This window comes from Lacerta agilis, chromosome 14, assembly GCF_009819535.1.
Source record: "Lacerta agilis isolate rLacAgi1 chromosome 14, rLacAgi1.pri, whole genome shotgun sequence".
In the NCBI taxonomy this organism is placed as follows: Eukaryota; Metazoa; Chordata; class Lepidosauria; order Squamata; family Lacertidae; genus Lacerta; species Lacerta agilis.
In genome coordinates this window covers 13,966,419-13,981,185 of record NC_046325.1, presented here as the reverse complement: position 1 = coordinate 13,981,185, position 14,767 = coordinate 13,966,419, and the positions used below count along the sequence as shown (strand labels likewise).

Genomic DNA, 14,767 nt, shown 5'->3' with positions numbered 1-14,767 from the left:
CTTCCATTATCAATCAGCTTTTGCCTGATCATCCCTGGGATGATCCCTAGGAAGATGGTGGCTCAGGCCCCCAACCAAAATTGGGAGGGGCTCTTTTGTGGTCCTTCTAGCAGCCTGAAGGCCACAATCCCTTCTGGGCAGTCTTTCAGGGGTCACATGCTAGTGATGGACAGGGCCAGAGGCAAAAGTGCTTATTGCTTGCGTGGGTACAGAGAGGGGTGTGTGGGTGTGCATAGAAAGTAGCCTACTGTACTATACTGTACTGTAATATTTACATTTATTACCCCCACTTTTGTTCCTGGCTGTATCCACCACTAGCGTGTGGATGTTGGAAGGTTTCTCAGAAAACAATTCGGCCTTCAGTCTGCAAAAGGTTTCACACTTCTGATGTAATGAACATGTGCTGAGCTCTCATAGGATCTTCTTCACACTATGTCACTGCCCATGTCTAAACTCTGCCTTTTAGAGAGGAGTAAGAATAGCACTAAAGACATTTACACTTGTGGAAATTCTGCTGTTTTTCCCTTCTGGGAAAGCTACTTCTAGGAAAAGTCAGACTTTCTGTTGTCTACAAAAAACTGGAAGAACTGCAGGGAAAATACTAGATGGCAATGACTGGATTAGGCAATGTGTGGATGCACCACAAAAAGTGAGTGGATGAAGAATGGCAATTACACACTATATGTCTGCTGTGGAAGCACTGTAAGTTAATGCCTGATCAGTGTACACATGGGAGAGAAAACTGAGGAAACATTTGAGCATCATCAATTAGGCTTTCACATTTGTATTAGGAAGCAATTTTTGATACAGTAAGATCCCCCCCCTTTAAGTTCAATGCATGAAGCCTGTTTTTAAAGAGGTTGCCCTCAGAGATGGACACTCTGTGGTCCTCCATATGTTGGTGGACTTTAGCCCCAGCCAACATGGCCAATGGTGATGAATGAGGAGAGCTGTAGGCTAGCAACATCTGGAGGGAAACAGGTTCTCTTTTTTTTATGAAGAATTTATTGGCATTTTCATAACACAACACACACCCAAACCCACACCTACAAATATAAAACAAATACAAATACATATATTGCCAGGATTCTTCTTCTTGTTTATATACATAAAGAAAAATTTCTATTTCCGAATCTTGACGGTTGACTTCCCCTGCCTTTTCACCTTCGGTTTTAAATCCATAATCTACTTTCTTAACATCTTATCTCTGAAAAAAGATTTTAACTTCAATTAAAGATAACACAATTATCTTAATCATCATATTCTATCATAGATCTTAACAAAATATTCTTATAGAATCTAAACTTATTTCTTCTGTCCTTTATCATGCTGCTATTAACATAAAATCTCAATATCTCCTTACTTATTCAAGATAAACTTACAATTAACAACCTTCACCCTCCGATTTCAGGTACCATAACAGACATTTAACTTTTACATTAAATACTTCACCCCACACCCCCTCTGTCCATTGTCTTTCTCTGTCTTTCACCGGGGCCAATCTTCCAGTTATCTTCTTTTCCCAGATGTCCACAGATCCAGGCAGCATTCACAACAAACTTTGCATCGAGCTTCAGGATACACATCATCTCTTTTCTGGGCTCCTCCGCTTCTTTGTACCATACTTCTTCTTCTTGTAAATATCTTATTTCCTTGTCCCTTGCCCCCGAGCTCCCACCTCGGGGTCTGGATATTGTAAATTTTACCGTTCCGGGACTGCCACCCCCAAAGAACGGTTCTTTTTCCCGAAGTCGCCCAGACATTTCAAACCATCCTTCAAGCAACCCTTCTAACTCTTTGCAAAGGTTTCCTTCCATTGTGTAAAACTTTTGAAAAGCCTCCTCTGTGGAAAGTAGATTTTTTTTATTTATTATCCCACTCAAGACTTTCAATTTCCGATTAAGCAGTTCCAGCCTCAAGACAGTAAGCATTTCTTCATCCGTTAATCCAGAGTTCAAAACAAGTTCAAACACAAAGTCCAGCATGTTGGGGGAGGGGGTGAGTGTCAAATTTCAGTTCCTGTCTCTTCCTCCCTTTGTTTCAATTGTTTCCTACATCAGTCCAAATTTTCCATCGCCATTTTTCTGAAGCCAGAGCGTAAAGACCAAAACTTTAAACGGAGATATTTTCTGCCCACTTAATCCCCAAAGGGAAATCTCAGCAGTCTCAGTTTTCAAATTTCAAACACTTTGTATCCATTACTGTAGCAGCAGTCACTTAAACTGGTTATTTTCTTTCTTTCCCGAAGGGAGGGAGGCAGGCTTCCTTTCCTCTTCCCCCCGGATCGTTCCCAAGATGTAAAAATCAGTCAAATACTCACAACCACCGGGTTCTTTAACTCCATTAAAGACAGGTAGAACTTAGACGCTCATCACGGGATTTGTCGCCGCATTTGCATCCCGGTTGGGGCATGTCCCCTATAGCCCGGCTCCGTCGTCCCTTCACCCCCACTCCCCCTTTACAGGGGGAGCGAGGGAAGGGTTCGGAGCCACAATGGGCACAGCCGGGGAGCCCAGGGTGCGGGACGCTCTTCCCGCACCCCACCGGAGCCCCGCTTTGCGGTAGCGGGGCTCCAACCCCCGGGATGGACTGGGTCGCCTCGCAGCCGAGGCAGCCCAAGACCTCCCGCAATGGCGTCGCCGCCGGAAGTCCCAGCGTTACATCTTTACTCTATCCCCTCTTGTTTTCTCCTCTAGGCTGCTTTAGGGAAATGCAAACAATGAAGTTTTTCTCTTCTCTTTCCAAGAAGGGAGATTTTTATCCCAAGGAAAGGCTCCAGAAATGGATCTACCAAGATTCTTGTTGTGATAACAGATGGTCAACAGAATGATCAACTTCAGTATTGGAATGTGGTGCCAGAGGCTGAACGAGCAGGGATCATCCGTTATGCTATTGGGGTGAGGATTTTGCAAGGAGTCGTCTAGGTTTACTAAACCGTAAATGGACCAAAGGTCTGAACACACTGTGTGTATGTGAATTTCCACAAAATCAGTTTATTTTTTGCTTATTTAATTGGTTTTTTCTTGGATGTTTATAGCCTTTCTTGTTGGCAGTGCTACCCAGCAAAATGGGTGGAGAGATAATTTCACATTTCCTGAGCATTTAGCTCATTGTGCTTTATAGTTGGGGCTGTGCCCCTGCTCACATTGCTCACCAACCTCACCTACCCCCCTGTTGAAGTAAAAGTAGCGAAATTGCAGCTAAGAAGCTCAAATCATATTAATGACTGACTGATACCCTTCTTTGGAAATTAAGCCAATGTCCAGACTTTCACTGAAAATTTTGGGAGAGCTCTGCCCCCCTGCCCCTCCCTACATGGCACCGGTGTTCCACCCACTTGTTCAGACTTATAGCACTTCCTCGTGAAATTGGTCTAAGGGCAGATCCACACCATATGTTTACAGCGCATTCAACGTCTATTTAATGCTCATGACCTCTGCCAAAGAATCCTGGGAACTATGGTTATCTTCTCACAGAGCTATAGCTTCCAGCACCCATAACAAACTACATTTACCAGAATTCATTGGTGGAAGCCATGATGTTTGAATGTACAGTGGTACCTCGGGTTACATACGCTTCAGGTTACATACGCTTCAGGTTACAGACTCCGCTAACCAGCGGGAGGTCCCATTAGCTAAAGTAGTGCTTCAGGTTAAGAACAGTTTCAGGTTAAGAACGGACCTCCGGAACAAATTAAGTACTTAACCAGAGGTACCACTGTACTTTAAATGTATGTTGTAGATCTACCCTAAGTCTGAAGTACAGATATCCCCTTAGAACATAAAATTCATAGAGATGGGGGGGGCTGCTAATTCAGTTACCTGCCCTCCTGCCAAGTGGATTGCTCACCTGCATAGGGACCAAATTCTCACATCTTTTCTCTCTTCCGTCTGATGAAGGTTGGCAATGCTTTCTCAACTGAACGTGCCAGGGAAGAGCTGAATACCATCGCTTCTGAACCTGACAACGAGCATGTATTTGCAGTGCACAATTTTGATGCCCTGAAAGGCATCCAGGATCAGCTACAGGATAAAATCTTTGCCATAGAAGGTAATAACAGCAACTTTAGCACACAGAGGAGGCCTTGAAGTCCCTTTAGCCAGTCCTTGTCTGGAACTGTGTATCACTGAGAATGGTTTATTCCATGATCATATGACTTTTCTAATTTGCAAAGGGGTTCGTGGTCTTTGTTTGGCCTCGCAATCACTCTGTACGGCTAGGCAGTATTATTCCCATTTTACAGATGAAGACCTGTGACTGAGATAAATGAGGTATTTGCTGTAGAGGTGTAACTTGAACATAGATCTCCTAGGGTTAAAAGCCTGCACCTGGAATACTACCTCTCAATATGTGGTACAAAAGGAAAGTCCTCTAAGCTTCAGATGAGAAACCTGTGGTTCTCCAGATGTTGTTGGATGCTTGGCCTTGCTGGCTGGGCTGATGGGAGTTAAGAACATACTGCAAGAAGAGCCCTGCTGGATAATACCATAGTCCCATATTCTGTTCTCATAGTGCCTAACCATTTGCCTAGAGGAAGCCCACAAGCAGGACCTGGAATACAACAGCATATATGGAGGTCCACATATTCCTCATGCTTGCTATAGCACCATCTGGTGTGTCTGCTGCTAAAACAGGGAACAGCTTCAGCCTCTAACTGTGTGGGATGCTACATATTGTTATAGGATTGGGGGATTAGTCTAAAAGTCATCCCTCCAAGACTGGTGTTTGTATATATTTTAAATGTAGGAAAAGTGACTTCCAACAAGGTCAAGCCAGTCTCTTTGTTAACTCAATGATTCTAGCCACGTTTCTTAGGTATCACTTTGCTTAACTAAGGAATCCAAGAGACTGGTTGATACAGAAACTACTAGCTGGAGATGCTTTCAGAAAGTGGGCTAAAGAGGGCAGTTCCCCTCACCCTGGTTGGAGGTGGTGCTGTCATTAGGTGTAGGAAAACAAAAAAACCTGGGGGGCAATCTCATATTCGAGTGACTGAGAAAGAGCCACAGAGGCTTGAATTGCTCTTCGTGTTGAATCCGAAGCCCAAAAATCTAATGGGGGAGCAAGATCCACTGGTGTGTTAATGCCATTAGCTCGTTTACCTTATGCTCAGCCTGTAATGTAAATAAAACCACGTCACCAAGACATCACCACTTCCACAGTGAAGACTGTGGTTTCTTTATGATATGTGGTTTATTTACACATATATGCCATCTGAGCCTACAATAGAGGGGCTTACAGCATTACTCTTGACAGGCGCAGATTTACAGCAGGGGGTTGGACTAGATGACTTTCGTGGTCCCTTCCAACTCTACAATTCTATGATTCCAGTGAGCTTCATTCCAGGGAAACCAAACCTGAGTTGTGCATTGGCACCCCTGAAACCTCTCACAGCTTGGAGATTGTGGACTGAACTATACAGCTACAAATAAAACGTTTTAAATGTGTTGTAAAGTGCAATATACAAATGTGACACTAGATGCTGAGAGTGAGCCATGCCAAATTCAATGTATTTTTTTTAAATAAGCATTTTCACAGCAGTTTTTTTTTTTTTTTAATATCTGTGCAGATTCCACCTGGGTGGAATTTTGCAATTCAAATACAGGGTTTTCTTATAACCTTTCCTATGTGCTCTTCCTGTTTATCTGTGTCCTGTCCCCACCCAACTGCAGGTACCCAATTCCAGAGCAGCAGTTCCTTCCAGATGGAAATGTCCCAGGAAGGATTCAGTGCCTTACTGACTCGGGTGAGTCTGGCCCCTAGAGTAGGTGTGTGGAATCTTTGTTCTTCCAGATCTTGCTGAACTACAGATCCCATCTGCCCCAGTCAGCATGGCCAATGGCCGGTGATGGTGGCAGTTGTACTTCAGCAACCTCAGGAGGAAGAAAGATGCCTGCACTTCTAGAATATGCAGAACAGTCTAGTCTCCAATATTCTGAAGAATCCAGGAGAGTCCTAAATGCCTGCAAGCAGAATGATTTTTGTTAATGAAGAATATATTCATAGATTAACTGCATGATCCCATTTCTATTACTGTATTCAGTTTTTCCATCAGCATGGACCTATTTTCCTCAGTGAAGGGAAATACAAAGTTGGAGATGGTATGCTTCTGAATACCAGTTGCTGGTATTCAGAGAGTGCTCTAGTGCACAGGTCTTGCTTACATGCTTTCCATAGGCACCTGGCTGGCTACTGTGAGAACAGACTGCTGGATTAGATGGGCCATGGGGATGTTCCAGCAGCGCTCATCTTATAGCCTGATGTTCTTGTCTTAAAGAATAATGGAGGGAGGACATGACCACAAGAGATATTTCTGTGCTCTTATTTGCAACCTTGAGAGTCAGAAACCTGCTTATAAAATCGAAAGTGAATATTCACAGGATGCTGAATTCAACCCCAGTTAGCAACAAGTTTAAAAATGAATGAAATTTGCAGTACTGCTTTAGGATCACACAGCCATGCTGGTTCTGGAAGGATGATCCTGTGGGCCAAAGGGAGAAAAGATGGCTGGCTCAGCAGTGGTAGTGCTTCTTATTGTAATGCTCAATTGCAGTTGTAGGGTTGTTGTTGTTTTTGTTTTGCATCTTTCAGTTTTTCATCTTTCCCTAATCCTCCTTTTTACTTTTCCCTCCTGTTGACATTGATTTGTGGATAACTCTTCCTGCTGTGCTGCCTGCCATGATTTAGGATGGTTCTGTCTTGGGAGCAGTGGGAGCATTTGACTGGTCTGGAGGCATATTTCTGTATCAGAACAGTAACAGAGACCCAAGCTTTCTTAATGCCTCCAGCGCCACTGAAGAGATGAAGAATGCTTATCTTGGTAAGTATTAAAACAAAACTCTACACCATGGGGGGGGGACTGTTGGGGCAGAAGGAGGGAAAGCAGCAGTAGGTGGGGCTAGACCCAATGACAGCAGAGCCACCCCGTCCCCCTGACTGGTTGGAAATAAGAAAGCAGGCAGATTGGGGGCTGGCTGAGGGTAAACTGAGGTTGGTGGGGCAGTGTCCCATTCACCCTAATGGACCAGCTTCTGCTGCCTTTCCCCCACCCCAAGTTTACCATGTTTTAATGCAGTACATTTCCACCCCAGAGGCAGTTGCATCTTGGCAGATCCTACCCTTTCTCCATTCAGGAGCACAGATAGAAATTACCATCTAGATACTCTTATAACCACACATTTTCCCCCTGTCTCCAGTCTTCAGATTCCTGCATCAAATAATTCATTATAAGAATTCTATGTAAACAACTGCACTAGCTGTATACTATACTGAGAGACAGTGTTGTATAGTGGTTAAAGCATCATGCTAGGGCTGCGGAAATTGCGGCTGAAATCCCAGTCAGCCATGAAGTGACCTTGGGCCACTTGCTATCTAGGTGGGGAAAAGTTGTTTTGATCTGCCACTGGGTTGTCGAGAGGGAGAGACCCTTGCAAAGCAGCCAGAGATATTCCAGGAGATCAACCTTTTGCACACCCCTGCTCTAGGCTATTCTTCTCAAGCTGTCCTGCTTAATGGGAGAAGTGGTCTTGTAGTGGGAGCCCCCCGCTATGACTACGTGGGCAAAGTGGTTCTCTTTGAGAAAGCAGCCAGGAGTGGGAAGTGGCAGCTGATGGCTGAAGCTGTTGGAGAACAGGTATGGGCCAAGCTGGGCTAGGGCAAAGGAGACTGGTGGTGGAATGGAGAGACTGTGCAGAAAGCTTCTGAATGTGGAAGGGAGGTGAGGAATCTATGGCGACAACAATGAGATATGATAAAAACGGCTCCAAGATAGAAGCCAGAAGTGCGGAACATTTTTTGTTGCTGTTAAGGGCTGGATTAAGCGGCAGACAGGTCTGGAAATGGAAGGTAGAAGCGAAACTCAAGGGGACATTTGTCTGATACCACAGGTTGGTTCCTATTTTGGAGCAGCGCTGTGCTCTGTGGACCTTGATCAAGACTCTAATACGGACTTGGTGCTGGTTGGAGCCCCCATGTACTATGAGGCTATTACAGGAGGAAGGGTTTATGTCTGTCATTTTAAGGTAAGGGAGAAGATGGGGAGAGTACATTAAATTCAGACCTTGAGGTGGGGTTGCTTGCTTGGAAATGTTTTCCTTTGTTCTTCCCCATTCAAGTGTTTTATTTGACTACACTGTATATAGCAAGGAACACTTCACTGCACCACGACTTTGAAAGGAGAAGCAGGGCACGTTTTCAGTCGCTTTGGTGCCAGCATGGCAGAAACAGGTGACATCACCGGGGATGGATGGATGGATGTGGCGATTGGGGCACCCATGGAGAACGAGAATGTAGGAGCCTTATATATATTTGGGGGGAAACGAACATCTATCAACCCCAAGTACCTCCAGGTGAGCTCAATACCAGTTCCAACCTACAAAGGACCTACATTACTTATGCTGCCTCCCAAGATGCCCTTGCTCAATGCAACTACCTCATTTCTCCTATTCTTTGTGTACTTAGAGGCACATCTAGAGTTGTTATACTGGTCCTTTTCTCTGAAATTTCTCTGAAATCGTTTTTATAGAGATTCTAGTCAGTGTTGTTTATTACTTTATTTGATGCAATCTGGTGTTTAGCACTGGGTGGATGGGGGGGGGAAATAAAATACTTTTGCAGCACTAACCTTTCCAGTGTGGGCAAACTGCTATGGAGGCTTTTCATGGTTCTTCTGACTTTAATTTAATTTTTTCTTCTTGGAGGGTCTGTTTATTTTATTTCTTCATGCTGATTGCAGTTAAAGGATAACCTCTTAAATTTGCCACTTGAATGGCTTCTCTTAGGGTGCTTCCAGATGGTAACTGTTTTGCAGGTCAGGTTCAATCACATATTGACAAATTCAGGTTGTGCAATTAAAGTGGATTTGACATTATTACAAAGCAAGCCCACTTCTTGTGATGTCATGTAACCTACCCTCAAACAAATCAGGATAAATTCTCAATAAACATGTCGTCTGAAAGTAACTTGGGTTGGTCCTAGGTCAGTTTCTGTTCCCACGGGAGGTAGGCTTTAATTTCTCTATGGGTTAGATCTAGGCTTATTCATACTTAGAACTGACCCAATGAAGTTCCATTAATTTCAGTAGGTCTACTTTTAGAATGACTGCATCTGGAGCAAGCCTATTATCTATCTATCTCTATCATTGCATTAATTAATTAATTTATTTAACTGCTTTTTATATTTGAGTTTTTATGTCTTTTTAATTATATAATTGCATTTTATTTTAAATTCTTACTGTGAAGCATCCTGGGTATGGAGGGTAGTATGCAAATATTTTCAATAAATATTTTTCTGTGAAAAATAAAATGAAAGAAACAAGTAATTCTACATCCCTTTCAAGAAAGGAAAAAGACATTGGGGCAATTCAGAGGCTATTCATTACTAGCCCTCCACCTGCTTTCATTAGAAATAAATTAACTGGACTGAACTGGAGTAATGGTTTTGATTAATGTGACTTGGAATTTAAGAGAATGAGAACTACCCCAGAGTAAACACTGTAGAAGATTATTGACCAGGGGAAAGGTATTACTGAATAACATAGTAGGCTACTGTGTGGAGGACCTCTTGAATTCCACACTTTCAGCTAAGTGTGGAAAAACAATGCCTCAGTGTCACTCAAGGGCTCTAATGTGAAAGCAACCTAAGAGAGAAATTCTCAAGACGATTTGTACTCACTTGAAATGTTTGTGTCTGTTTTTACACCATTCCATATCAGAATGCTGCTAGGTTTTGATTTTCTTTAAAAAGAAAAGCATAGTATAATATTTTGATGGGCTGTCTTTCAGTTGGGAATATGTACAGATCTTTTGATGCCTCATTTATTGTTAACCTTGTTTTGTGAGGGTCATAGAGTCTCTCTGTCTGGCCTTGAGGCCACCCTCCTTCCATTTTGCATCCTTCATTCTTTTTTTTTCAGCGCATTGAAGGGCTCAAGTTTTCTGGAGGGTTTTTGTACTTTGGCCAAGCTGTCAGTGGAGGAACAGACCTTACAGGGGATGGCCTGAAGGATATTGCTGTTGGACAACAAGGAAGGGTCCTGTTAATGAGGTGAGAATGAGGAGCAGGGAAAGCCTTGCTCTCCCCTCCCTGTTCTTATTCTGTTTCCTCTGAACAGGAGAAAAATCATTTCCATGGATGCCCTAGCAGAGAGGTAAATGTTATATGTAGAAGTACATATTCTCCTTTATTTCCTTGTTTAAATTTAGTCCCTATCGTAATAAAGAGGCTCAGCACAGCTTACAGTTTTAAATACACACAAAAGCTATCAAATGGCAGTGCAAAAGCTGTGCAAATGGCTGCAGGAATAATAATTTTAAAAATATTATTAAATACAGATGAATGCTGTGATTGCAGTGGGTACCAAATTCAACACCTGCAACATTCAAAGGGTTGCTGCCAGTGCTAGTCCTACTCAGAGTAGACCCTTTGAGATTAATGGGCATGTCTAACACTTTCCCCTAAAGTTACATTATTTGGTTGGAGAACACTTTCCCCTAAAGTTACATTATTTGGTTGGAGAACTGCATCACAAAATTCAGAGAAGTGCTGCATTTTGAAGGATAGCCATGTTTTTCTTCCTGTACTGTTTTGGAAGGCGTGAATTAGGTAAGTTGGTATTAAAATCCTAACCAAACTGAATTTTTTTCCTATCCCTACTGACAGGACATGTCCTGTTCTACGTGTGTCGGTCTCCATTGAGTTCTTCCCTCCTTTAATCCCCACCTCAAACTTCCAGTGTCAGGAACAGGAATCTCTCAAGGCTGAAGCCAGCATGGCAAAAGTGTGCTTTACCGTTGCCAAAGCTATTCAGGATAAACTAGGTGAGGCCACAATGCTTGCTCTGGCATAAGCCTGTGTGGGACACGGAGTGGGGTTGGGAAGTGGTATAGCTCTCTCTGCATAACCTGAAGAAGTGTGTATGCACACGAAAGCTCATACCAAGAACAAACTTAGTTGGTTTCTAAGGTGCTACTGGAAGGAATTTTTTAATTTTTTATTTCGTTCTGTATAACCTGAACCATCTTGGCTAAAGTCCTCTCCCTGGTGTACTTATGTGTGATGGGAGTTTTTGACATGAGATGAATTCAAGCATCCCACCACATTCATCCAGAGGACTGTACCACATAACCCTCTACACATTGAAAAGGTTAAGAGATGCCCATCTCAGGTGTGCCTTTCCTCTGTCTCGGCATAGTGTAGAATTCTAGGTCTCATCAGCCCTTGCTGTAAAGATTCAAGAAAGAGTCTGACACCAACTCTAGGTATTCCTCACCAGCCCCACTTTCAAGGTAGCTGCTCCTTGGCCTTCACAGTCAAGTCAGTCGGTGCTGAGTCCATCCTTACCTGGACATCCTTATCTGCATGAAGATCTAGGGTTGCCAGTGGCAGGATGGGAATTCTTGCCCTCTCCTCCCCAATGGGCAGAATCTGTGCCTTTAAGACAGAAATCAGTAAGTGCAGCTTTTCTCCGCATGGAGTTTTAGTGCTGGGGAATTTTTTACTGCTGACTTCCACCTGCTTTTTAAATCTACAGAACCTCTGTCCAAAAAAGGGGTTGAGCTGCATTCCTCTGTAATCTGCCCTTCCCCAGATTCCTTGCCATGGGAAGAGACTTGTATCCTGTACTTTGAGTGGGTGGCTGAGTGGAAGGAGGCAGGCAGAATCTGGAGGCCCCGTGGTGTGCCCTGGTCCTGGGTGTGCTGCCCCAGGCGCTCAAACAGCTTCCTCCATCACTGCTAGTGAGAGGTTGTAGCTTGTGATAGTCCAAGGGCCAGACAGAGAGGCGTGGAGGGCCACTTTCTGCCCTCAGGTCTGAGCTTCGCTGTTCCTGCCCTCCCAACTTCTTCCTAGTTTCTTTTCTCATGCCAACCATAACCCCCACCCTCTTATTTCTCTTTCTCAGGTGAAATCTCTAGTGACCTGTACTACACTTTGGCCCTAGACCATGAGAGAACAAAGATTCGAGCCACCTTCAGCTCTAAATCAGCCCTGACTGCAAACATTCAGATAGGCCTTGAGAATAAATGCCAGAACCACCCAATTGAGTTGCCTGTAAGTTTGGCCTTATGCGCAGCATTACTTCCCTTAGATATCTGAGGTACAATATTGGGGGTGGGGTGGGGTGGGGTGGGCGGTTCCAGACCATCCACTATTTTGCTATTTTGCAGGTGGGATTCAGGTGCACCCTGGCAAATTCAAGTTGCACAGTTAAAGAGGATTTGGCACCCTTGCACAAAAGACCCGCTTGTTTAAAAAAGGGTAGTAATGGGAAAATGTGATGGAAAGTGTGGAATAACACTTGTTTGATGTGAGGTCATACAATCTCCCTGCAAACTAGTTGGAATGGATTATCCATAAACAACCAACATCATATAATCTTACCACAGACTTTGTGCAAACCAATGAGGATGAACGCTCAATAAACAGGTTGTCTGGAGAAAGTGTCTTAAATTTGAGAGGCTCTGTCTTTCATCTCCAATCTATATGGGAATTGTGAGTGGGGAGAGCATCGTACATGGGTCCTGCTTTTGAGCTTCTCATAGTCATTTGATTGGCCCCTGTGAGAAGTTGAATGAGATGAGCCTGATACAGCAGCTCTTCTGATTTGTTTCACCACTAGATGGGGAACAGAGCATAGCATTGTAAATGTGGCCAAGAGTATCCTATACAGTCATTCCTTATTTCTTGGCAGACTATGATGGCTTGTATCCATTACTATATAAGCACATATCAGTGCAGTACTGGAATTGCATGTTTATTTTCTTTTGGGGAGGCACACACTTTATGTGCATTGCTGGTGCAGTGTTCTTCTGGCTTGCAGGAGAGCCACACAGAAAAGTAAAGATTTGAGAAATCCGAAGCCACCAAGTTATTTTCAGTTCTGTTCCTTTTGGGGGCGGGGGGCTGGTGGGGAAACTGAAATATCCGTAGCATCCTTTTGACTATCTCGGATACATCTTTTTGGTTCAGAAGCAATATGTAAAGTAGACCTTCCCTGATATTATCATGCAGTGAAAAAAGAAACTCACTTTTAGCATGCAGAAACTCTATTTTTGTGCAGAGTGTATACATTCAGTATGCATTCTAAGGAAGTCTCTTTCTGTGCTCCAATCTTTTAGATATGCATTGAGGATACTCTGACGCCTATCACCTTGCGGCTCAATTTCAGCCTCATAGCGAAGCCCATCGCTAAAGCCCGCAAACTACAGCCCATCCTGAGCAAAGACTCAGAAAAGAACCACACAGCACTGGTGAGTAATTCAGCCCCAAGTCTTTTTATTGCAAAATGAGAGCCAGCAACATTATAGCAGGATTCCTAGTTAAGGATGGGGAAGAAATTCAGTTCTATTTGCACTGAAAGGCAAATCTGCCTAATTCTCACTTTCTGAAACAATTCATGAATGGAAACATGGTCATCCTTCAAAATTCCACACTTCTCCAGATTTTCCATGTAGTTCTCCAGCCATGTCCCCCCCCCCCCCGAAAATGCAAATACTTGGGTAAAGGAAGCATAAAAATTCATACATTTGTGAAAATAACATACAAACCTGTGTTATATTAGGGGAAATTGTTTGCATGAATTTGTATATTAGGAAAAATTCACACTAAAATGCTGATGAGTTTTCACAGGGACTTAAAAAAAACGAACAGGCAAACTGATGTGGAAATATGAAGAACTGAACTTTTGTACTGGAAAAAACGAGAAACTGAAAGGCCAATTTGCATATCCCTGCTCCTTGTTGAGTGAGCCCACTACATTATGGTCCTCATTGCGCCTTCCCCCTGCTCCTAGGTGCCACTGACACCCTCATCTAGACAACCTTGTGGCCATGAGCTATTGTGCAAGCACAGTGGGGGGGCATATGGTTTGTCATGTGCAAATGAACAATGTAAAAGAGGTGGTGATTGTGGGGGTGAAACACAGGAGAGGGAAAGGCTTGGCTGGACCTGAGTAGAGGTCATCCACCAAAGAACTGGGTTCCATCATTAGTATTTGGTGCTTAATTCTTCTCTCCGCTAATAATTTCTGTGCCTACAAAAGCAAAATGTTGTGACCTGCATGCTTTTACAGCTCCACTTTGAGAAAAACTGTGGCACGGATGGGAAATGTGAAGACCGTTTAGAAGCATCATTTAATTTCTCAGGGTAGGAAAATATTTGCTCTTTCTGTTTCTATTTTGCCTCTCCATTATCTTCAATATACTGTATCTAGTTTATCTGGGCATCAGGGCTCCAAAAAATAAAATTCTCTGTCTCATGGTTTTGTCACTGTGGTAAGGATATCCCCCCCAATAGTTCTAGGATACACAGATCTGCCATTTCTCACCTATGAGTGGGTTATTTCTCCAGTCACTCACTGGATTTATATTCTGCCTTAACATTACCAGGTTGATTTTAACACAGCTTTCACACCCACTTTCACATTGTTCTGATCAGATTCACCTTTATGAATGTTTTCCTGTTATTGGTAACTGACGGACTTGTACCTTAGAAATTCTAAGAAAATAAATCAGTGCCCATGAAGTTGGATGAGATGAAGCATTTAGTATATTTGCTAAATATTTGGTGTTTGCAAACATTAATGCATGCCCTCTTATTGTATTGGTTTTATTTTGTTGTTCAAATAGAGGAGAATTGCCTACAGACTGTCAGTATTTTGTGGGAGGAGTTCAAGCACGTAGAAATTGAGATTGGTGCAATTAACGTCGATTAAAATGCTCTGGTGCAACAAAGCTACTTAACACCTCCCCCCCCAAAACCCTTTGCAGTT

At 43.2% G+C, this 14,767-nt stretch overlaps 1 protein-coding gene across 2 annotated transcripts in view; it reads left to right on the top strand.

The window, feature by feature from the left end:
- The window catches only part of LOC117059426 (integrin alpha-X-like), a 31,886-nt gene that overhangs the window by 10,775 nt on the left and 6,344 nt on the right, over positions 1–14,767 (top strand). For both annotated transcript variants that reach the window (XM_033171165.1, XM_033171164.1), the window contains exons 8-19: positions 2,747–2,897; positions 3,900–4,050; positions 5,673–5,746; positions 6,688–6,820; positions 7,485–7,633; positions 7,887–8,021; positions 8,142–8,348; positions 9,914–10,044; positions 10,660–10,817; positions 11,900–12,048; positions 13,116–13,247; positions 14,069–14,142. In XM_033171165.1, the coding sequence (XP_033027056.1) occupies positions 2,747–2,897; positions 3,900–4,050; positions 5,673–5,746; positions 6,688–6,820; positions 7,485–7,633; positions 7,887–8,021; positions 8,142–8,348; positions 9,914–10,044; positions 10,660–10,817; positions 11,900–12,048; positions 13,116–13,247; positions 14,069–14,142 (1,644 nt within the window). The remainder of the gene's footprint in view (positions 1–2,746; positions 2,898–3,899; positions 4,051–5,672; positions 5,747–6,687; positions 6,821–7,484; positions 7,634–7,886; positions 8,022–8,141; positions 8,349–9,913; positions 10,045–10,659; positions 10,818–11,899; positions 12,049–13,115; positions 13,248–14,068; positions 14,143–14,767) is intronic.